Source organism: Oncorhynchus nerka, linkage group LG18 (assembly GCF_034236695.1).
Source record: "Oncorhynchus nerka isolate Pitt River linkage group LG18, Oner_Uvic_2.0, whole genome shotgun sequence".
In the NCBI taxonomy this organism is placed as follows: Eukaryota; Metazoa; Chordata; class Actinopteri; order Salmoniformes; family Salmonidae; genus Oncorhynchus; species Oncorhynchus nerka.
This window is the reverse complement of record NC_088413.1, coordinates 31,441,582-31,466,701: the sequence shown is the minus strand read 5'-3', so window position 1 is coordinate 31,466,701 and position 25,120 is coordinate 31,441,582. Positions and strand designations below refer to the sequence as shown.

General features: G+C 41.5%; 1 protein-coding gene across 1 annotated transcript; it reads right to left on the bottom strand.

Moving 5' to 3' along the window:
- Window positions 1-12,907: 12,907 nt before the first annotated feature.
- Window positions 12,908-23,720, bottom strand: LOC115145655 (uncharacterized). Its single transcript, XM_029687178.2, has 7 exons — window positions 23,211-23,720; window positions 21,731-21,861; window positions 21,365-21,523; window positions 17,909-18,061; window positions 17,195-17,306; window positions 16,846-16,967; window positions 12,908-14,053 (listed from the first exon to the last, which is right to left on the bottom strand). Exons 1-7 carry the CDS (start codon window positions 23,491-23,493, stop codon window positions 13,019-13,021), a joined length of 1,995 nt encoding a protein of 664 aa, XP_029543038.2. The 5' UTR covers window positions 23,494-23,720; the 3' UTR covers window positions 12,908-13,018.
- Between the last annotated feature and the right edge of the window lie 1,400 nt (window positions 23,721-25,120).

The following is a 25,120-nucleotide window of genomic DNA, read 5'->3' as shown; positions in this document are numbered from 1 at the left end:
ATTATTTTTTACTTACACTTGTGGAATATTCATATGTGTAAACATACTGAATTGTAATTGGATGCAGTTTACCACCATATCATACTGTGCTATGATTGGTTAAGACCACCCAAATGGTTAGGTCATGGTCAGTTTGATCCTGGTTGGCGATACGTGAACATGCCAGTTATAGCTAGCTAATAAAGAGCTACGTTTAGAAATATCCTGTAGTACTGCATTTTATTATTTTGTACAAAGTGTGCAAAACAAGACAACTTGTATGTTGACTTCTCCATATTAATGTTGGTTTTAAGTTTTGGCAGACTTTTCTTAGTGGGTGTACAATCATCGTGAATTGAATTATGGGGCGTTTCAGGCCCGGAGTGAACATAGTTGTACACTCGCAAACTCTATCAAAAACGAGGGCTGAGGGGCTTACGTTGCCAACTTCCCTTGCTTGACTAATAATTTGGACCAACGGCAAAGATGGCTGCGGGGATTCCCCCAGGAGCATAAGGCGAGGGTAAGTCTTTTATGAGTTTGAAACGCAGCCCATATCTCCATGTTACAGCACATGTTTACGGAAGACAGAAGGACCTCCTGTGCTAATTAGCTATCTAACATGCTTTGAAACCCCTGTGTGTAACGGAAGGAGGCTGCCAGAAACTTGTAACTGAATAATATTGTATTTTGCAACTCTAATAAAGACAGTTAAAACAGTAAGTGTATAATTTGCATTTGTGAAACTATTTTGATGTGGTATTAAAGTAAAGGGCTTTGTTTCTAGAACCGCATCGCAATTGAGAATCGATTTAGACTTTTTAAGAGTACATCTTGGGCGCCCACATAGTTGACACACAGTGCTTTCTCAATCCTAGTCACTAAATTATGCAGACAACGAGTGTTGAATAAAATTATATTTTAACTTACTCTGCCGGTTGTCCACAGGAAAGTATTATTAAACCAACTTCAAAACACGGGTCTATGTGTGTGGCAATCAATATGTTTTTCTCATAACCGTCGGCACACACGCAAACCATGCATACTAACCAAAGTCTTGCAGGTGTTTACATGTTTTTGCAAATGTGATAGAAATGTCTACTTCAGTACCACTCTAACAAGTCAGGTAAATAATACTTTCCTGTGAATATTTTGTCTCGAAGGACCACGGAAAATTGAAAGAGTAAGTTCAAATATAATTTTATTCAACATTTCGGCTTGTATAGGACCATTTCCAGAATGAAACACTGTCTTGTTCCAGACGGTGTATTTAAAAAAATTCTGGTCCCCAGGCATTCTCTATCCCAACTTTAAACTCCCTCTGACTATGCCATCCTGCACATATATCACATTGTGGGATCACACTGCTGCAACATGTCCGAAACCTAGGCCAGGTTCAGAACCTAGGCCCTCACAAAATAACAAATATTACCTTACCAGGGAGAAACTCTGTGTCAAAGCTCAATAAGACAGATTATTCTCAGTCTTGCCATTGCCACCAGGTCTATGTCTCACCAAACTGGGCATCAAACACCAGGAATATTTTTTATTTATTTGATCAACCTCTACACTCAATGCTACCCCATTGATCACTCTTTTGAACGGTGCCCTGCTCTGGAGAGCAAAGCACAACAAGGGTCGATCCCTGAGGGGTATGACGCGGAAAATGTCGCTGGCGGATAGGGCTGCTGTGCTTCTAGCTTTTAGAAAACTTTGCAGTATTTAGTTTGTGTTATTTCTTACATTATTAGCCCAGGAAATGTTTTGTTATTACATACTGCTGGGAAGAACTTTTGGAAATCAGAGCGGCGGTAACTCACCAGCATTATCAGAATTATGACCAGGAATACGACTTTCCCGAATCGGATCCTTTGTTTGTACACCCCAAGGCGATTGAACTGATTCCAGAGGCTGATCCAAAACACCGCCAGGCAGAAAAGAGGTGCTCGGAGTGGACTTCTGGTCCGACTCAGGAGGCGCATACACCACCCACCACTTCTGAGTATGTTACTCGCTAATGTTCAGTCTCTGGATAATAAAGTTGATGAGCTCAGGGTGAGGATTTCATTCCAGAGAGACATCAGGGATTGTAACATACCCTGTTTCACAGAAACAAGGCTCTCTCGGGATATACTATCCGAGTCCGTAAAGCCAGTTGGGTTCTCAGTTCATCACGCAGACAGGAATAAATATCTCTTTGGGAAGAAGGGTGGGGGTGTATGTTTCATGACTCATGGTGTGATTGTGATAACATACAGGAACTCAAGTCCTTTTGTTCATCAACCTAGAATACCTAAATCAAATGCCAACCGTATTACCTCCCAAGACAATTATCTTCGGTTATATTCACAGCCGTGTATATTCCCTCTCAAGCCGATACCACAACGGCCCTCAAAGAACTTCACTGGACTTAATGGAAACTGGAAACAACATATCCTGAGGCCACATTTATTGTAGCAAAATGTTACTGAAGTTCTATCAACACATTGACTGTAGTACTCGCGCTGCTAAAACACTCAACCACTGCAACTCCAACTTCCAGGATACCTACAAGGCCCTCGGCAAATCTAATAAACTCAATTTTGCTCCTCCCTTCCTATAGGCAGAAACTCAAACAGGAAGCTAGTGAGGGAGATATGAGTCTCCAGCTTCAGAGATTTTTTCAGTTCATTCCAGTCATTGGCAGCAGAGAACTGGAAGGAGAGGCGGCCAAAGGAAGAATTGGCTTTGGGGGTGACCAGTGAGATATACCTGCTGGAGCGCGTGCTACGGGTGGGTGCTGCTATGGTGACCAGTGAGCTGAGATTAGACGGGGCCTTACCTAGCAAAGACTTATAGATGACCTGGAGCCTGTGGGTTTGGTGACAAGTATGAAGCAAGGGCCAGCGAACGAGAGCATACAGGTAGCAGTGGTGGGTAGTATATGGGGCTTTGGTGACAAAACGGATGGCACTGTGATAGACTGCATCCAATTTGCTGAGTAGAGTGTTGGAGGCTAATTTGTAAATGACATCGCTGAAGTCGAGGATCGGTAGGATGGTCAGTTTTACGAGGGTATGTTTGGCAGCATGTGTGAAGGATGCTTTGTTGCGAAATAGGAAGCCGATTCTCAGGAAGTGTATAGGAAATGTTGGACCCACTGTGACTATTAAAACCTACCCTAACCAGAAACTGTGGATAGATGGCAGCATTTGCGTAAAACTGAAAGCGTGAACCATTGCATTTAGCCATGGCAAGGTGACTGGGAATATGGCCAAATACAAAAAAATGTAGTTATTCCCTCCGTAAGACATTCAAACTGGCAAAACGTCAGTACAGAGACAAAGTGGAGTCACCATTCAACAGCTCAGACACGAGACGTATGTGGCAGGGTCTACAGACAATCACGGACTACAAAAGAAAAACCAGCCACGTCGCGGTCACAGACGTCTTGCATCCGGACAAGCTAAACACCTCGCCCGCTTTGAGGATAACACAGTGCCACTGACGCAGCCCGCTACCAAGGACAGTGGGCTCTCCTTCGTGGCCAACGTGAGTAAGACATTTAAGCGTGTTAACCCTCGCAAGGCTGCCGGCCCAGACAGCATCCCTAGCCGCGTCCTCAGAGCATGCACAGACCAGCTGGCTGCAGTGTTTACGGACATATTCAATCTCTCCCCATCTCAGTCTGTTGTCCCCAAATGTCTACCATTGTTCCTGTACCCAAGAAAGCAAAGGTAACTGAACTAAATGACTATCGCCCCTTGGCACTCACTTCTATCATCATAAAGTGCTTTGGGAAACAAGTCAAGGATCATATCACCTCCACCTTACCAGACACCCTAGATCCACTTCAACTTGCTTACCGCCCCAATAGATCCACAGATGATGCAATCGCCTTCACACTGCACACTGCCCCATTTCATCTGGGCAAAAGGAATACCTATGTAAGAATGCTGTTCATTGACTATAGCTCAGCATTCAACACCATAGTACCCTCCAAGCTCATCATTAAGCTCAAGGCCCTGGGTCTGAACCCCACCCTGTGCAATTGGGTCCTGGACTCCCTACCGGGCCGCCCACCAGGTGGTGAAGGTAGGAAATAACACCTCCACTTCGCTGATACTCAACACTGGGGCCCCACAAGGATGCGTGCTCAGCCCCCTCCTATACTCCCTGTTCACCCATGATTGCATGGCCATGCACGCCTCCAACTCAATCAAGTTTGCAGACGACACAACAGAAGTAGGCCTGATTACCAACAATGCCGAAACAGCCTACAGGGAGGATGTGAGGGCAATGGGAGTGTGGTGCCAGGAAAATCACCTCTCACTCAACGTCAATAAAACAAAGAAGCCGATTGTGAACTTCAGGAAACAGCGGAGAGAGCACCCCCCTATCCACATCAACGGGACCGCAGTGGAGAAGGTGGAAAGTTCCTCATCGTACACATCACTGACAAACTGTCAAATGGTCCACCCACATAGACAGTGTGGTGAAGAAGGCGCAACAGCGCAAACTTTTACAGATGCACAATTGAGAGCATCCTGTCGGGCTGTATCACCGCCTGGTACGGAAACCGCACCGCCCACAACTGCAGTGTTCTCCAGAGGTTGGTGCGGTCTGCACAAAGCATCCCCGGTGGTCAACTACTTGCCCTCCAGGACACCTACAGCACCCAATGTCACAGGAAGGCCAAAAAGATCATCAAGGACAACAAACACCCGAACCACTGCCTGTTCACCCTGCTACCATCCCAGAAGGCGAGGTCAGTACAGCTGCATCAAAGCTGGGACCGAGAGACTGAAAAACAGCTTCTATCTCAAGGCCTTTAGACAGTTAAATAGCCATCACTAGCACAGAGAGGCTGCTGCCCTATATACATAGATTTGAAATCACTGGCCACTTTAATAATGGAACACAAGTTACTATAATAATGTTTGCATATTTTGCATTACTGTATTATATCACATTCTACTATATCTTTGTCTGTCGCTCTGACTTTGCTCGTCCAAATATTTATATATTCAATTTTTCTCTTTTTTTTTTTTTGAATATCCAATATACTTGCAGTGAAGCCGCTCAACAACTACACCACACCAGTCATCCAACAGACTCCCATTCAGAGCGACACACAGAAGCATCCAGGGTCACGCCCTGCTCAAGGGCATTTCGACAGATCTCCCTCAAGGCCAAAAAAAAACGGCGACTCGAACCCTCCAAGATCCCCCCCACAGTTGCCCATAGCTGTCCCTCAACCGTCCGAGACCCCTCCCACAGTCAACCCTCCAGGAAAAAAAAGAAGGAAAAGGAAAATAATAAAATAATAATAATTCCATTCCCCAACCTATATATATGCATCAACAACCAAGAAAATGAACTCATGAGAAAAAAAAGAGAACAGAAAACAACAATGCAAAAAAATAAAAGAACATCAAGGACAACTGTATATGTTTGAGTGCATGTCTGGCACTATTTACTTGTGTGTAAATAGTGTGTGTGTATTTGAATAAGAGTGTGGATGTGTACAAATACCTGCACGGCATCAGCCTCAGGCAAACCGGCATTAGCTGTAAAAACACTGCCCCTCAGTGTCATTCAAGCTTAGAATGATGGTCAAAGAGGAAGTATAAAAACTATCTCCCGCCCAGCAACTCCACTCCCACTTGTCCCCAATTCCACATCCCAACCCTCAACTTACCTCAGCCCATCCCACCTATCTCTGCTGGCCACACTCTTCGGATTTCTACGCAACATACAGTGGGGAGAACAAGTTTTTGATACACTGCCGATTTTGCAGGTTTTCCTACTTACAAAGCATGTAGAGGTCTGTAATTTTTATCATAGGTACACTTCAACTGTGAGAGACGGAATCTAAAACAAAAATCCAGAAAATCACATTGTATGATTTTTAAGTAATTCATTTGCATTTTATTGCATGACATAAGTATTTGATACATCAGAAAAGCAGAACTTAATATTTGGTACAGAAACTGTTTGAAATTACAGAGATCATACGTTTCCTGTAGTTCTTGACCAGGTTTGCACACACTGCAGCAGGGATTTTGGCCCACTCCTCCATACAGACCTTCTCCAGATCCTTCAGGTTTACAGACCTCTACATGCTTTGTAAGTAGGAAAACCTGCCAAATCGGCAGTGTATCAAATACTTGTTCTCCCCACTGTAAATCTTTCAACTATGCTGTGATGTTTACCGTCCAATTTCAATCTATCTAATCAAATAGAATCCACAGATTGTGAGTTGAAGATAAATACTTTTACTAGGAGTATTAATAATTGATTGACCCGGTCTCTCCAGACCTATTAACAGTACTATTTCTAGGGTAAATTTTGATCAATGCTATGCATTTTTAGCCATTCCTGAACCTGAGATCAGAAACAGGCTACCTGAGTGGCAATGCCAAAATTAATAGTCTATTGATTCTGTATCATCACAACAAAATCTGCAGAGCTTCAATGATTTTATTCCCCAAATATTCAACATTTTTGTTGGTGGCGAGAATTCTATATAATAATTTTAGCTGAAAAGCACGAAGTCTTGAATCTTGCGTTGTTTTATATATCAACTCATAAACCCTGTACCATGGAACTATTTTGCAATCTGTATGGCACAGTTGTCAACATACTGGTTCTCATATTAAACTGGTATACTTTTGATCCTTTATATTGGGCAGACAGACCAGTTCCCTACCTCCTCCCGCTGCCACCTGCCTCCTCCATTTTTGGGGTAATGCTGTAATCAATTGGTTGTACTTTTGGATTGAGCAGACCTTCCCATACAATTCTGATAACTCCATGAAAGACACAACTCTACCATTCCAATTTACAATATAATTTAAGAACAAAATACAATTTTCAAACATCTTTCCCATAAATAGAGGTATTTTGTCAACCAGCACATTTTAGTTAAGCCATAATATTTGTTCTATCGTTTCAGGGGATGAAATTGTAGCTAGCTCTGCAATGCTTGTTTGAAAAAGAGATACTTTGAATGTCAATCGGCAAAGGCCATTTTTAAACAATGAATGAGCTTTTCTTAGTAATCTACTTGCGAACCACTTAGGGTTCAAATACAACTTGTGAATAAGTGAAGCTTTTAGAGAGAGGTTTAGTGCTTTTATATTTAATAATCTCAACTCACCCAATTCATATTCATTATATAGATAGGTACGCTTTATTTTGTCTGGTTTAGCATCCCAGATAAAGCTAAATATGTTTTGCTTATATGATTTGAAAAACAAATCATCAGGAGTAGGCAGCGCCATAAGTAAGCGAGTAAGCTGAGATGACTAAGAAGTTAAATCAGGGCAATTTTTCCATGGTTGCAGGATCTTGTCTATTTTTACAAGTTTTCTATTGAAATTCATTGTGGAGAGCTTATTTATATCTTTTGTGATATGAATACCAAGTATGTCTACTTCGACGGGTGGGCTAAACTCATGACTATGATTACATTTCCAATATTAGCAGCATCTAGGCTGTCCACTTTGAAGAGCATTATCACCTATACAGCTATCCGATGTGGGCGTTAACAAGCAATAACTCAGATGGAAAGATAATGGTTGAGAAAGGTCAAGGGAAGCTATTTTCATATAGAGGGAGGTGATTATATACGTTATGCAAAGACTAAATACTATAAAGGCAGGGCTCTATGATATGAGAATTGAGCTTTTTCCATGGAATTGCTCGGCTTTGTTACTTTGTAATAAAGTCTAACTGAATCTACAAGTTCCTGTATCTGTGCAAATATTTGACTCAATATATTTCCACTACAAACATCAGCCCATTTTATAGGTGAACTGCAGGGTAATGTAAAAGTTGTATTTTTTAAATATCCAAAAAGTAATATTGTTCACTTATCTTAATTAAATTTTAGTCCAGAGAGTCCAGAAAAGTTATCTAGATCTTCAATTAAACATTGCAGGGATCTAGCTTGTGGACTTAATATAAAACTTCAGTCATCGGCATACATGTTTTTAAGCCTTGGATTTCTGATCCTCTGTTGTTATTGTGTATGATTACCTCTTTGGGCTGAGATCCCGCTAACAGGATTGATAGGACAACAGCCAGTGAAAGTGCAGGGCGCCAAATTCAAAACAACAGAAATCCCGTAATTAAAATTCCTCAAACATACAAGTATTTTACACCATTTTAAAGATACACTTCTTGTTAATCCCACCACAGTGCCCGATTTCAAAAAGTCTTTACAGTGAAAGCAAACCAAACGATTATGTTAGGTCAGAGCCAAGTCACAGAAAAACACAGCCATTTTTCCAGCCAAAGAGAGGAGTCACAAAAACAGAAATAGAGAGATTAATCACGAACCTTTGATGATCTTCATCAGATGACACTCATAGGACTTCATGTTACACAATACATGTATGTTTTGTTCAATAAAATTCATATTTATATTTAAAAAATCTCAGTATACATTGGCGCGTTATGTTCAGTAGTTCCAAAACATCCGGTCATTTTGCAGAGAGTCACAAATTTACAGAAATACTCATAATAAACATACAACTATTATGCACGGAATTATAGATACACTTCTCCTTAATGCAACCGCTGTGTCAGATTTCAAAAACCTTTACCGAAAAAGCACACCATGCTATAATCTGAGTACAGCGCTCAGAGACCAAAACAATCCCAAACAGATATCCGCCATGTTGTGTAGTCAACAGAAGTCAGAAATAGCATTATAAATATTAACTTACCTTTGATGATCTTCATCAGAATGCACTCCCAGGAATCCCGGTTCCACAATAAATGTTAGTTTTGTTCGATAATGTCCATCATTTCTGTCAAAATACCTCCTTTTTGTTAGTTTAGCACAGTAATCCAAATTCATGACGCGCGATCACTAGGAGCAGACGAAAAGTCAAAAAGTTCCGTTACAGTCCGTAGAAACATGTCAAACGATGTATAGAATCAATCTTTAGGATGTTTTTAACATAAATCTTCAATAATGTTCCAACATGAGAATTCTTTTGTCTTCAGAAATGCAATGGAACTCAAGCTAACTCTCACGTGAAAGCGCGTGGCCAGCTCGTGGCTCTCTGCCAGACCTCTGACTCATTCCCCTCTCATTCGCCCCCACTTCACAGTAGAAGCATTAAACAAGGTTCTAAAGACTGTTGACATCTAGTGGAAGCCTTAGGATGTGCAATTTGACTCCATAGACACTGTGCATTCAATAGGGAATGAGTTGAAAAACTAAAAACCTCAGATTTCCCACTTCCTGGTTGGATTTCTTTCTCAGGTTTTTGCCTGCCATATGAGTTCTGTTATACTCACAGACATCATTCAAACAGTTTTAGAAACTTCAGAGTGTTTTCTATCCAAATCTACCTAATAATATGCATATATTAGCAACTGGGCCTGAGTAGCAGACAGTTTACTCTGGCCACCTTATTCATCCAAGCTACTCGTTATGGCTGGGGGCAGTATTAAGTTAATAGCTAGCATTTCGATGGCCATAACGAATAGATATGGTGACAGCAGACACCCTTGTTTAACTTCTTATTTTTGTAATAGATTACATTAGATCGTTCTTGAATAAGTCCCTCTAGATCTCTTTGTTTTTTCTCTTAACTTATTTTGTATCTCTGTAGTATCGTTTTTATTGCTATCTACCTGTACTATTAGTTCATGTATTTCCCTTGTTAGTCCTTGTTGAAACTGCCTTTTTATTATTGATGAATATTGAATGACCTCTGAAGGTACATTTTAAAGGTATCCCAAACAGTAAGGGGATTTGCTTCACTTACCTTTGACTGGAAAAATTAAGTTAGAAATGATTTTGTCTTAGTTAAAAAGAAGTTGTCCTCCAGTAAACAATATCCCCATCCACGTGGAAATTCTATAAGAGTTATGTGAAGGCCAATTAGATGATGATCCGATCGTCTCCTGTTAAAACTTTTTTAACCTTTGATGCAAGAGTGAAAGAGACAAGAAAGTAGTCTTGACGACTAGCTTGATTAAGTCTCCTCCATGTATATCTCACTAGGTCGGGATTTTTTAGTCTCCAAATATCCACCATTTCTAATGTGTCCATAATATTTGTCATTTCTTTAAGGGCACGGTGATGATAGTTTGTAGAGTGATTTCCTTTACGGTCCATTGAGGTACTTAATACTGTATTATAGGCTCCCGCCATAATGATTTGATCATTTGTTGCCTGTAAATTAAATAAATTGGTATAAATATTTTCAAAGAAGTATGGATCATCCTGATTTGGACTATATAGATTAATGAGCCAAATCTCTTTTTTGTCCACTTTCATATTCAAAAAGATCCACCTTCCTTGAGAATCATTCCTGATTAATTTGTTAATTAATATCATCACACCTTTTGAGTTCCTTTGTCAATGACAGAATATTATTTCACCACCACATTCCTTTTTCCACGCAACTTCATCTAAGGATGTAGAGTGAGTTTCCTGTAAATAGTATATGTTATATTCCTTTTTTTAGCCATGTAAAGACTGATCTTTTTTTATTATCTGTTACAATTATAACTGGCTATACTTATTTCACCCCTTACCATAACTATATATTATACTCAGTCTAAATTTACCATAATTAGTGCTTGTAAAGTTACTGCCATCAGAGTTATTATGACGGTCAAAATTAGAGCTTTCAAGTCTGATATTTAGAATTCAAGAATCAGGTTCTAGAAATGTGTTTTATTCAGTTGCCTGTTTGCCTGTGAGCCAATGCCACAGATGTTAGAAAATTGAGACAAGTTATTATGTGTGTAGTAAATCTGAGTAGGTTGATGTATAATATTTGATGTGATTTAGTGAGTGTGTGTACAATGTCTGTATAAGATTAAAACTATAATGTGTGATGTCCAAATAAATAACCCTGCCAATTTGCATGGTTGTCTATGTGTGTAACATGTAGTGCGTATAGCCTTAATATTGTTTGATTCTGGGTTAAACTTGGAACATTGTTATACTCAGAAGTATAGTATCTTAAGGATTGAAAGAGACTGATTTTTACATCAGAAGTTAATTGTCATCTGTAGGAGCCAGATGGCTTTGGAATGTGTTAGGGGAGAAGGGTAGAGATCTTTGGATAAGGTGTCAAGGAGGTTGAGGTCAGGTCAGATTCCCTTAAGGGAGAAACAATGGTTTGTTATCCTATCACTTCGTCTTCCTGTCTAACCATAAAATATGTAAGGATTGGTGAGAAGGGGGGAGTGCCTAAATTGGAGTATATATACTTGTGGTGGTGGAAAATGTTTTTGTCTGATGCAGCTGTACTGACCCTTTGAGCAGAATAAACTTGGTTAAGCTTTCATAAATGTCCATTGAGTTTTTTACTCTGAGAATTAGAACCTAACAATATTCATGATGATAATTGCAATCCATATTGTATCATAATTACCTTTAACATCATTGAAAACACATCCCAGCATTTCCATAGCAATTGACGTTTCACATGATTTTGAAAGAGACCTTGCATTACTATAGACAGCTTCACTACAGTACAAATGTATCCCGTACAATATGTTATTATTCCCCAATGATCCTATTCTGATATCTTCCCCTTGCTTGTTGTAAACGTGTAGACAAAGATATAGAAAAGATAGCCAAACAAGAAGCATTAAATTATAGAACAGTTTGACAATAGAGGGAGAGTGGGAGAAAAGAGAAGAGTGAGAGAAGAGAGCGAGATCAAGTGTGTATGTATAAGTCCGTATGTGTAAGTGAGCACGTGTGTTCATATCCACTTTACAGTGCTAAGATATTTTTACAGTTCCCATACTTTCTTTTTTTTGTAACCTGAAGTCCCTGTAGAATTTAATACAGCCATGGTGTTATGGAGCTGTCTCGAAGAGCTGTCTCGAATAGCTGTCCATCTATAAAGAGATTGTCCACAATGAGAAAGGCACGCTTACCCCTCTCCCTCTGTTGCCTCTGTACAGGATACAGCCTCTTGCGACGTTCGTTTGTCTCACATGGAAATTGGTCAATAAGACCGAATTTGGTCCCTTTAACCTCCCTCCCTCTGCTTTTGATCAGCTCCTTTTGTTGGTAGTGTTCACATTTTCCGATGATCTGTCAGGGACCCTTGGTCTTGTCACTCTGAGCACCAAGTCTGTGTACTCGGTGGAAAGACACCTTGTTTACAGTCTCTAGAGGAAGTTTCAAGGCGGACTGCATGAATTATCTGATCACGCCCTCTGGATTATTGGATGCGTCCTCAGGAATCCGAGAAAATATTAGATTTTCACGCATGCTATGACTTTGTAGGTCTAGGAGCGACTCCCTCATCACTCTGATTTTCCTAAATTGACAATCCATGTTGGAATTGTGGATTTTTACCTTGGCTGTGAGTGTCTTGTTCTCTCCTTGGAGCATCAACATTTTACTCTGGCTAAACTCCAAACTCCCCCTCAGCCCTGCTACTTCCTCATACAACTTTTCCAGTGTTGCATGGATTCCAGCCAGAGCACTAGCCTCTACTTAAACGGTAAGTAAAATCGTCGGTCTGTAGATTAATGTCTTTTGGGGGGGGGGGGGGGATTTTGTGAGGTAGCTGGATCTTTCCATGGAGTATGTTGTTCCTCCATAGCGTAAAGCTGTTGATACTCGTCGATTCCCCTCAGAACCAGTTGTTTACAAAAAGTTTTTAACAATGCGTCTTTCCCACGACGACGACCGGTGTTTTTGTAGTACAGCCACCTAGCACTGTTGTTTGGTTAGCGGTGTTTCCTAGCTGTTAAAAGCTAACTGCGTCTCGGAATCCACGCAAAAACAAGTTTGGTCCATATCTTCCCTACTATATGTCAAGTAGCAGGTAGCCTAGCAGTTAAGAACAAAAGTCACTGGTTCAAGTCTCCATGACGACTAGGTGAGAAATCTGTTGATGAGACCTTGATCAAGGCACTTAACCCTAATTGCTCCTGTAAGTGGTGTATCCTGAGGTAGCTCCTCTCTGAGAACATCTTGCAGTGTGTACATGTGAATGGCCTTTCTCCTGTGTGGACCTTCAAGTGCATCTTCAGCTGGTGCTGGTGAGAGAACCTCTTCTCACACTGGGGTCAGCTGTTGACTTTCTACCGTGTGGACCTTCTGGTGCCTCTTCAGGTTGCCAGCATGGGCAAAGCGCATGTGACACTGGGTACAGCTGAAGGGCTTCTCTCCATTGTGGACACTCCTATGTCTGATAAGGTTACTCAGGAAGGAGAAGCTCTTGTAACACAGCTTACACTTGAAGGGCCTCTCCTTGGTGTGAATGGTCTGGTGCTCCTTCACATAGTTTGCTTTAGCAAAGCGCTTCCCACACGTTGGGCAGATGTACAGCTTGTCGGCGTCCGCCTTAATGCTCGGCCTCCCACGTTGTGACCCAATGACACCAGAGGAGGTAGAAGCAGGAGCCACCACCCTCAGGTGGTTAATCTTTGAACTCCTTCCTTGACCTCTAGCCATTGTTGGGGTGTTGTTGGAATTGTGTTCTGTGGTATAGGCTAGGTACCTCTTGTTGTGAACGCCCATCCTGACCCTGTCTGTATTGGTGGGATAACCAGGAGGTAACTGAGGAAGACTAGACACAGGTTCAGGCCTTCTATGAACCCAGTCACGAGGCATTAGATAAGACCCTGAAGGAGAAGACAGACTTCCTGTTAGACTCTGGTCTCCTGTCACTCTCTGTGAAGGCTGAAACCCAGGGTAACCTGCTCTGTTCATCATGGATACTGTGGTGTTTGTATCATAGGAACAGGAGGGTCTATCTCTATCAGCCCAAGGCCCGGTTTCATCCCCGCACTGAGACTGTGAAGAAAAGGGTCTGGGCTGCAGACTGGATCCCTGACTGGAGCCTCGGTCTCTCTGATGACCTCCAGGACTGAGGTTGTTTAATCCACTTGTCCACTGGTTGTGTTCTGTGTGGTGGTGGAGGAGTCTCTGTCCTTCTTGGTTGGGTCCTTGTTCCAACTCGGGAAGGAAGACTGAAGGCTCCTGATCCATGGTTCTGATCCGGGGCCAGGGTATGTGATCAGTTGCTTCAGAGGTCCACTCTCTCCCACCAGTAACACTGGATATAAGCAGGTCTTCATGGACTGCAGACTGCAAACAAAGATTGTACAGAAAAGCATGTAAGAAACTCTTTGCTGTACATATAGAAACATGACATGATATTATAAAACACTGTGATTCAAGTACCTAACAATATGGAGCCATTGGAGTTTATTATAAAAAATGTCCTTGTGTGTTAGTTAAAGAATTAAGTATAATGTTTTGGTTCGACTGAGATAAGAGCAACTCAGTCCCTGCAATGATACAAAAATAACCAGGTCAGTCAGCAGAGAGTCAATTTTGTATTTAATTTAAACAAAATGGTCATACAATCACAAAACATGAATTTCAGTCATTTTATTGCACAAACAATACATGTGACAGGTACAATAACTTTTCTCACTATGGTAACACTTGACCTTTTCTGTAAATATGGTACCCTCGATTTAATGTTAAGATACTTTGGAAAAGGTTCAACATTTACATTTCATACAGCTTCACTACTTGTCAAGTAAACATGAATTACGGCACCATCCTTATCTCACTTTAAAACACCAGTATCAACCTAAAAAGGGACAAAGTTGTCACTCTTCATCAGTGAAGAATATACAGTTGAAGTTGGAAGTTTACATACACTTAGGTTGGAGTCATTAAAACTTGTTTTTCAACCACTCCATAAATTTCTTGTTAACAAACTATAGTTTTGGCAAGTCGGATAGGACATCTACTTGGTGCATGACACAAGTCATTTTTCCAACAATTGTTTACAGACAGATTATTTCACTTATAATTCACTGTATCACAATTCCAGTGGGTCAGAAGTTTACATACACTAAGTTGACTGCCTTTAAACAGCTTGGAAAATTCCAGAAAATGATGTCACGGCTTTAGAAGTTTCTGACAGGCTAATTGACATCATTTGAGTCAATTGGAGGTGTAACTGTGGATGTATTTCAAGGACTACCTTCAAACTCAGTGCCTCTTTGCTTAACATTATGGGAAAATCTAAAGAAATCAGGCAAGACCTCCACAACCACAAGTCTGTTTCATTCTTGGGAGCAATTTCCAAACACCTGAAGGTACCACGTTCATCTGTACAAACAATAGTACGCAAGTATAAACACCATGGGACCACGCAGCCGTCATACCGCTCAGGAAGGAGACGTGTTCTGTCTCCTAGAGATGAACGTACTTTGGTGCGAAAAGTGCAAATCAATCCCAGAACAACAGCAAAGGACCTTGTGAAGATGCTGGAGGAAACAGGTACAAAAGTATCTATATCCACTGTAAAACGAGTCCTATATCGAAATAACCTGAAAGGCCGCTCAGCAAGGAAGAAGCCACTGCTCCAAAACCACCCTAAAAAAGCCAGACTACAGTTTGCAACTGCACATGGGGATGAAGATTGTACTTTTTGGAGAAATGTCCTCTGGTCTGATGAAACAAATATTCACTTCACAAAATAGATGGCTTTATGTGGAAGGAAAATTATGTGGATATTTTGAAGCAACATCTCAAGACATCAGTCAGGAAGTTAAAGCTTGGTCGTCAATGGGTCTTCCAAATTGACAATGACCCCATGCATACTTCCAAAGGTGGCAAAATGGCTTAAGGACAACAAAGTCAAGGTATTGGAATGGCCATCACAAAGCCCTGACCTCAACCCCATAGAAAATGTGTGGGCAGAACTGAAAAAGCGTGTGCGAGCAAGGAGGCCTACAAACCTGACTCAGTTACACCAGCTCTGTCAGGAGGAATGGGCCAAAATTCACCCAACTTATTGTGGGAAGCTTGTGGAAGACTACCCGAAACGTTTGAACAAGTTAAACAATTTAAAGGCAATGCTACCAAATACTAATTGAGTGTATGTAAACTTCTGACCCACTGGGAATGTGATGAAAGAAAAAAATTCTCTACTATTATTCTGACATTTCACATTCTTAAAATAAAGTGGTGATCCTAATTGACCTAAGACAGGTAATGTAGGATTAAATGTCAGGAATTGTGAAAAAACTGAGTTTAAATGTATTTGGCTAAGATGTATGTAAACTTCTGACTTCAACTGTACATCTAAAACCAACAGAATTAACTAAAAACTAACTAATATTACATGTCACTATACTCTACACATTTTCTGCTGACAAATCCAGAATGAGCTCCTCTCTGAGAACCTCTTCCTGCAGTGCGTACAGGTGAATGGCCTCTCTCCTGTGTGGACCTTCAGATGCCTCTTCAGGTGGTGCTAGTAGGAGAACCTTTTCTCACACAGCTGGCAGCCAAATTCTTTCTCCCCTGTGTGCATCCTCTGGTGGATCTCCACCTGTTTGGGGAAACTGAAGGCTTTCCCACAGAACGAACCAGGGAAGCGCTTCTCTTTGCCACCGGATCTACTGATAGCATTGCTACTACTGTCAATGGGCTTGTGTAGCCATTTAGTGTTGAGGCATTGGCATTGTCTGAGGTCTGGTTTAACATAAGGAGAGTGTGAGGAGGACGAAGGCCAGGGAGTGTCTGTGTTGTAGCAGGGTCCATGTTCCAGTTGCTAGATCCTATAGAAGGCAGGCCGAAGGCAGCACCTGTTAGGGGGTTAACCTGACAGTAATTCTCAGTCTCACTGAATCACAACTATAGGAGCATGAAACAGCATCGCGAGCAGAGTCTGTCTGTTCTCTCCAGCCGTATATGGACATGTCCCCGCAGAACAAATCTACACCTCGCCCTGGTCTCAGCCTGTCTTGTCGACTAAGTTTGGTCGTTGTTTTTTGTTCGACTGTATGTTTCTGGTTGTGGTTAACAGTGTTGTTCCCCAGCCCAGAATTGAGGACAGTGTCACATCCACTGACCTCCAATATGTCATCTCTGGTCCTGGCCTGATCAGTGATGTTGTCCCCTGTGCCCTTGGCTGCACCCGTCTGGGTATCCATGATGGCTGCCCAGTCTCCTCTGTTAGCCTCCAGCCAACCACCTGTAGGAAGAGGGTTTACAAAGCATGACAGAGAGATCTCTACGTATGGAGTGTCTTTACCTGGTCAATCACCTGGTAAAGTTAAGACATTATGCGTTTTTGTATGTAAACATAAGTTGTATTGATTTAATTTTATGAATGAAGAAAACACTATAGCCAGGTGCATCACTATTCATTCCCATTGAAGATCTATTACTGTATGTAGGCTATATGTATTTCTCCCTTACCTTGCTCCCCCATCTTTAGTCCACTCAGCAGGTCAGTGCTCTCTCGTCCGTCCTCTATTGTCTCCTCTTTGACCAGCAGCAGATCAGGCTTCCCATCCTCCATGTCTACTGGCTGTAAGATACAGTGAGAGGATGTTGGATCAAGAAATCTGATATGAGCACCCTGCTATGGAGCATCTTCTGATTGGGTAATGAGGGATTGCTATGAGTACTATGCAAGTTAATTTGATACTATGCAAAAGTGTTAGTTGATTTGATTACTTGACACTCTAATGGTTTCCGAGTGGCGCAGCAGTCTAAGGCACTGAGATGCAGTGTTAGAGGTGTCACTACAGACCCTGGTTCGATCCCAGGCTGTATCACAACTAACTGGCCGTGATCAGAAGTCCCATAGAGTGGCGCACAATTGGCCCAGCATCGTTAGGGGAGGGTTTGGCTGGGGTAGGCTGTCATTGTAAAATAAGAATTTGTTCTTAACTAACTTCCCTAGCCAAATAAATTTTATATAAAAATAAATAAAAATGCTTAGATAATTTAAATGCATGGTCCCACACTTAAGACAATTAAGACATTAATCAATATCTGGGCCCGTATCCACAAAAGAATCTCAGAGTAGGAGTGCTGATCTAGGATCTTTCCATATAATCTAAAAGGCTAAACTGATCCTAGATCAGTACTCCTACTCTGAGAGACAGTAGTTCACTGTGGGCTCACCTCAGGGAGACTGTGTGTGGTCCTGTGCTGCTCAGCTGGTTCCTCTGTGGTTTCAGAAGGTGGTGTAGTCTGGTTGTCCTCTATGACCATGGTCCCCTCAGGGTTCCCCCAACCCTCCTCCTTCACCAGCAGCACCTCTGGACCCTCCTCCTCCTGGAAGTGACAGGTGAAACAGATTACACAGACATACACTCCCTCAGGTACGTACACACATATACACTTTCAACATGGAGTGTTTACCCATCCCCACTACATTTGAGTGCTTTGCTGTAGTTACAGAATGACTTCATTATTGTTAAACCCATCATGGTGGACATAAATATGATGTTGTGGGTAAAAATTAGTCAGCTATGATAAGTCAAAAGTCATCATCAGACAAACCTGTCTAAACTATAATGACGTGGACAGTAGGTGTTTGTTAGTGTGTGGGTATGTGTAGGTATATTTAGTAAGTGTATATTGGTTATAAAGCACTGGTGGGTGTATGCAGAATAAGGTGAGATCAGATGTAATATATACTAAAGCGAGTCTCAATGAAAGTCTTAGAATGAAAAGTCCCATTTTGTGTTTATTAAACAGAAACAAGTTAAATACACCATATGAAAACCACACACACAAGTCAACAACAAATCTGCATGAACTTGATGAACTGTATTCATTTTCTCATTAAAAGTGTCTCAGGAATGTTTTCAAATAAAAAAAACACAAATATATCTTGATTAGATAAGTATTCAACCCGAGTCAAAACATTTTAGAATCACCTTTGGCAATGATTACAGCTTTGATTCTTTCTGGGTATGTCACTGAGAGCATTGCACACCTGGATTGTACAATATTTTCACATTATCCTTAAAACATGCTCTTCATGCTCTGTCCAATTGGTTGTTGATCATTAGACAGAGACATTTTCAAGTCTTACCATCGATTTTCTAGCAGATTGAAGTCAAAACTGTAACTAGGCCACTCAGGAACATTCAATGTCGTCTTGGTATGCAACGCCCGCATATATTTGGCCTTGTGTTTAAGGTTGTTATCCTGCTGCAAGGTGAATTAATTTCCCAGTGTCTGTTGCAGACTGACCCAGGTTTTCCTCTAGGATTTTGCCTTTTCTTAGCTCTATTCTGTTTCTTTTTATGATAAAAAACTAATTCCTTGCCGATGACAAGCACACCCATAACATGATGCAGCCACCACCATGCTTGAAAATATGTAGTGTGGTACTCAGTTATGGGTTGTTTTGTATTTGCCCCAAACATAACGCTTTGTATTCAGGACAAAGTTAATTTCTTAGCCACATTTCTTGCAGTTTTACTTTAGTGCCCATTTGCAAACATGATGCATGTTTGGGAATATTTGTATGTACAGGCTTCCTTCTTTTCACTCTGTCAATTAGGTTAGTATTGTGGAGTAAATACAATGCCTTTCATCCATCCTCAGTTTTCTCCTATAGCCATTAAACGCTGTAACTGTTTCAAAGTCACCATTGGCCTCATGGTGAAGACGCCGAGTGGTTTCATTCCTCTCCGGCAACTGAGTGAGGAAGGATGCCTGTATATTTTTAGTGACTGGGTGTATTGATACACCATCCAAAGTGTAATTTATAACTTCCCCATGCTCAAAGGGATATTCAATGCCTGCTTTTATTTTTATTTGACCCATTTACCAATATGTGCCCTTCTTTGTGAGGCATTGGAAAACCTTCCTGGTCTTTGTGGTTGAATCTGTGTTTGAAATTCACTGCTCGACTGAGGGACCTGACAATTATCTGTATGTGACAGAGACGAGGAAGTCATTCAAATTCATGTTAAAGACTATGCAACTTATGTGACACATTTTTACTACTGAACTTATTTAGGCTATCCATAACAAAGGGGTTGAATGCTTATTGACTCAATACATTTCAGCTTTGAATTTTTTATTCATTTGTAAAAATGTCTAAAAACATAATTCCACTTTCACATTATGGGGTATTGTGTGTAGGCCAGTGACACAACAAAATGTGGAAAAAGTAAAGTGGTGTTAATACTTTCTGAAGTCACTGTAATTATATGTGTATCACACAATGCCTGACTGCAATATTCTACCCAGGAATATTCAACACTGAAATCTGTTATTCTGACAACAATGAAAATTAAGCTGTCTTTAAAAGGAAGACTTGTTATGTGGTTGCCACGAGCAGAACCACAGATATTGTGATGAGCGTGATGGTCTCACACAGTCACAAAGAGTATCTGCACATGTACACGGGTTCGCTTCACGCTGCTACAAGGTGCAGGACCAAAACATCAGAGAAGTTTAGCCTTGTGCATCAACGCTCTTAGTTGTTGTAGAAATTGACCCACTACCGCTGTTTACTTTGTGCATCTAAGTCATGTCGCTGAGTCTATATTTATTGCAGGGTTTGATCTAAACAAACTTTCTATGTTATAGAGTGGAATGATTTTTCTGCTGGTGTATCCGGAGGGAGCTCCTCTCTGAGAACCTCTTCCCGCAGTGCGTACAGGCGTACGGCCTCTCTCCTGTGTGAACCTTCAGGTGCGTCTTCAGCAGGTGTTGGCGAGAGAACCTCTTCTCACACTGGGGGCAGCTGTAGGGTTTCTCCCCTGTGTGGACCCTTTGGTGCCGCTTCAGGCTGCCAGACTGGGCGAAGCGCATGTGACACTGGGGGCAGCTGTAAGGTTTCTCACCCGTGTGGACTCTCTGGTGGATCTCCACATTCTGGGAGCAGCTGAAGCCTTTATTACAGAACATGCAGAGGAACCGTTTCTCTTTACTATTGCCTGATGTTGCTCCCCCTCCCCGAGCCTTGGCCCTTTGGTCCTTTGAGTTCAATACCTGATCAAAAGGGACGCGGGCGTGTGAATCGGAAGGTCCCATCGACGTGGATACTGGGTCGCGATCCCTGAATGCGTGTGAAGGGGAGTGGGTCTCAACATTTGGATTTGTCTCTAAGCTTTCCCTGTAATCTAAGAAATCTCTGCCTTGTGAGTGTCTGTTTCCTATGGAACTATCTGCATTCCATGTGGGAGGAATGACGCCCTCTACTTTCACAGCCACCTCATCTACCACTATAACCTCCTCTTTCTCATCTAGGCACCCTTCAGAGTATACACTACTACTGTACTGGTTCCAGTCCCCTCTAGACAGATCAGTCTGTGTCTCTAAACCCAAGGGCATGTTGCCAGGGTCCATCTCCGTGTAAGAACAAGACGGATCATCACCACCAGTGTCTATCGCGTCATCATCACCATCCCCATCCCCACGGCAATGAACCATCCTCTGGTGAAATACCGGTAAGTAGTCAGAACCGGGAGCAGGAGGACAGCCCAGTCTCCCCCGCCCAAGTCTCTCTGGGTCTGATATGTGGTCAGAACCTGTGTGTAAGAGCCTGTGTGTCACAGTTAAAGTCTTGGTGTCGATCTCTGACTTGAGGACGGCGTTCTGCGCTCCACTGACCTCCGTGATGCTGCGTCGGGTTTTGGGCTGTGCTGGGACAGTGGTGGGTTCCTCTGTGCTTACAGGGGGCGCTCCAGCCTGGATGTCTCTGCTGTGCTGTGTGTCCTCCTCTCCTTCAGACCTCTCCTGCTTGACTCCAGGACCTGCAGCCTCTGCAGACTGACACAAGAAGAGAGGAGGTTATTACCGGTACATGGGTTGAATTGAATAACAATGTCATAGGGAAGTCTCACAAGCTCCCCTATGGCAGATAAATAAGTATGTACATGTAAGCAAGTGAATAGCTAAGGGGAGCCTTTATGAAATAAACTTGCCAAATGTTAGTCAAATTAACCGTAATTTTTAATGCACCACTATTACACAAACCTCTAGCATGATAACGTGCTGGGTTGAGGTTCCACTCCCCTCATCAACAGTGATTGGTTGGTCATCTCTCCATGTATTGTGTCCTGCTGGCTTCACAGAGCTCCTGTAGCCTCCAGTGAGATGTCCTTCACCTGAGAGAGAGTGATTGGGGGGGAAAGAGGTGGTTAGGAACTGTCAATGATCAACGATATATTGTTCTCTATTGATACTGTCTAAAATTGGCAAGGTAACACTTTTCATAACTTTTTTATATGCATTGTATTGATCAATGTATTGTTACTTGCATCACATTGTTTTCATTGAGGAAATAATAGGAAATGCAGTAATCAAGAATCTGGTTAGAATATGATATTGTGTCATTGCAAGATAGTTAAGTAATCAGGGGATTTATTGCATACTATCCAAAAAGTGACCAAGACCCAATTCTAGGTAACACATGCAGAAGGGAACAGGGAAGAGGCAGTGCGCTATATATGAATGGCGACAGGCTGCACAGCCTTGGCCTTCTGAAAAATGTGTGTGTATCATGAACAACATTAGCAACAATAGTGGTTGTTCGCCTTCAAACTGAAAGTCCCCCATTGATGCAAAAGGATATAAATAGTGGAATCATGCCACAATTGGACTAGATCATTCTAAACAAGGTTGGAATGTATTATAAATTCAACAAAAGACAATTTAGTTTAACGCAACAAAATATGTTAATCGCACTGTGGATGTAGACTTCATAATTGCATTGAAGGCGTACTTATATGCACTGTACAGCCTTACCCCATTTCATGGACTCAAGATCCATAGGTATCAGCCTACTCAGTGACAACCACAGATTACAATTCTGAAACGTTTACACAAATATTAGCGGCGTAGCTCTTATTGTGTTTAACTGTGGGAAATCACATCGCTATTCAGTCTATTGTATTGAAAAGCATTTTGCAATGTGCACCCTTATACCTATGATCTTGGTACGGAATAGGCTGTATAATGAGGTGATTTCCCACAGTTATAAGTTCCACAATGCTAATATTTGTTTAAACTATTCACAGTTGTGTTCTGTAGGTGTCATTGAGTAGGCTAATACCCCATTTTATGAACCCAAGATCCATAAGTAAGGATGTACATTGCAATGTGAATATTAAATAGGCACAATATTTATTTAACCTTTATTTAACTAGGTCAAGTCAGTTAAGAACAAATTCTTATTTACAATGACAGCCTACCCCGGCTAAACTCTAACCCGGATGACGCTGGGCCAATTGTGCGCCACGCTGAAAGATGAGGTGATTTCCCACAGTTCCACAATAAGAACTACGACGCAAATATGTCTACAAACTCTTCAGAATTGTAATTTGTGGGTGTCACTGAGTAGGCTGATACCTCCTTTCATGGACCCAAGATCCATGGGTAAAGGCTGTATGTACACTGCAATATAATAATGCAGTGTGCAATATAATAATGTTCACAACACACTGCAAAAATGTACCTCTTGCCATTCCTCTGTGTCGGTCGAGGATCTTGACACTACTGGGACGACTGGCGAGGACGCGCTCTCTCATTGTCCTCTCTGCGCGCTCCCGTGCCACTTTGATTTCCAGTAGCTGTAGTTTCCTCCGCAATCCCCTGTTTTCTTTCTGGCTTTGAGTTATTTCCAAACGAAACACTGCATAGTCGTCGTCTACGAGTTTACAGATCTCTGCTACAGCTGCATTCGCTAGCACCTCCATGATGGAGGCCATTTGAGTGTGAAAAACCATACAGTTAGCCATTGTTAGCGTTACCTAGAAAACATCTATCAAACAAGTCCAGTCTCCAGCGCGTATTAAACACTACACGCTGCAAGTATGTGGTGCTGTGCAATTAAATGAGTCATCTATTGAGTTCCAGGGTGGTATTAAACGTCCAAATAACAATGAAAACGCTAAAATGGAAATTGTTCTTAGTCACTGTTCACTTTCTCTTTACTTCTTCTTCGTGTGAGTTTCCGGTAGACTGGACGCTGTGTTGGTTATTGTTGCCTTTCACAGGTCGGAGTGTGAATTGCACATTTTGTCAAGAAAAATAAGGGGAAATTGAGAAAATAAATTGCACCACCATCTAACCCACAAAAGGTATACACCACTAAAAGCCCACACTTTTTTTGCCGACATTTTTGAATGTCAATAACTCTTTGGTCATATGACCTATTGACTTCAAACAGGGCTCACAATGTTCACTCAGTGGGCCTACACATTGCACACCCTTTAGTTTGTCCATTTTCATCTCACACGTTTTTACATTAATTTTGCAAACTTTCAAATTTCAATAGCTCCTTGGTCATGTGACCTACTAACTTCAAACAAGGTTCAGAATGTCCACTGACTACCCTTATATAGTCAGTGGACTATAGTTATTCCACTGTACTGGATCTAATACATATTCGCATTTTACATACATTCATACGTGTAATAATTTTTTATGACATACTGTGAAAAACTCTCTTAGCTGCTGGCTCTGTCACTTTCAGGCATGCACAGAGCAGACTGAAAGCTCTTGACTTGAACCACAGGGGTTCTCTGTAAAGAGAGAGTAATCCAAAAGGCATAGACACACCCCTTGACTTTCAATTGGCACCCTTGACCTGTATGTATTCTCTCCTGATTGGTCTCCGTAGTGCTTAGTCAATGGGAACTCTGTTGCCGGCCCCATCATAAAGTTTTTACACGCTCTGGCAGTCTGACTAAAGTGCCAGAGGTATGAGGACAGACATCCTCCTTTGTATTTATGGGAACAAATATTTCCTAACACTTTGGATTCTATTCTTGGACAATCAGAAGACACAATGCGTCAATGCAAACAAAATAAATAGTTACTAATTACTGTCCTTGAGTAACCTCAACCTTGTGGGTCTGTGGGTGTTTGGGCCAATAAAGTGCCAACTCAATTCTACCACTGACTAGTCTCTCAAGCCCCTATGGGGACACAGGGGAATAGTTTTAATCTAAACCAGACCTTTTTTACTGGAGTACACTAACCCCAAATTGGGTCTCTTTTCTTGACACACGGTAGCAGTTTACCAGATAAGAAGTCAAGAAGATCAAAAAGTAGATTGTTGTAAGGGTGTATTACATCCTGTGATGGCCCCATTGTCATATCCATTCTGGATTCTGAGTGGTAAAATCATAGCTGAAAAATGCCTGTATGTATGTGTATACTGTATGTGGGAATGTCTTATGTCCATCCTACATGTAGTGTTGATACATGGAATAAACTGCACATATCATAAATTGCTATTGCAAATAGAAGCATTATGTTCAACAACTGACATTTTCAGATATTATTTTGACAAACACACTTTAAGACACGTTGGTGCTTAAAATTAATTCTCTATTGTCAGACTTGATGGGCACTGTTTTA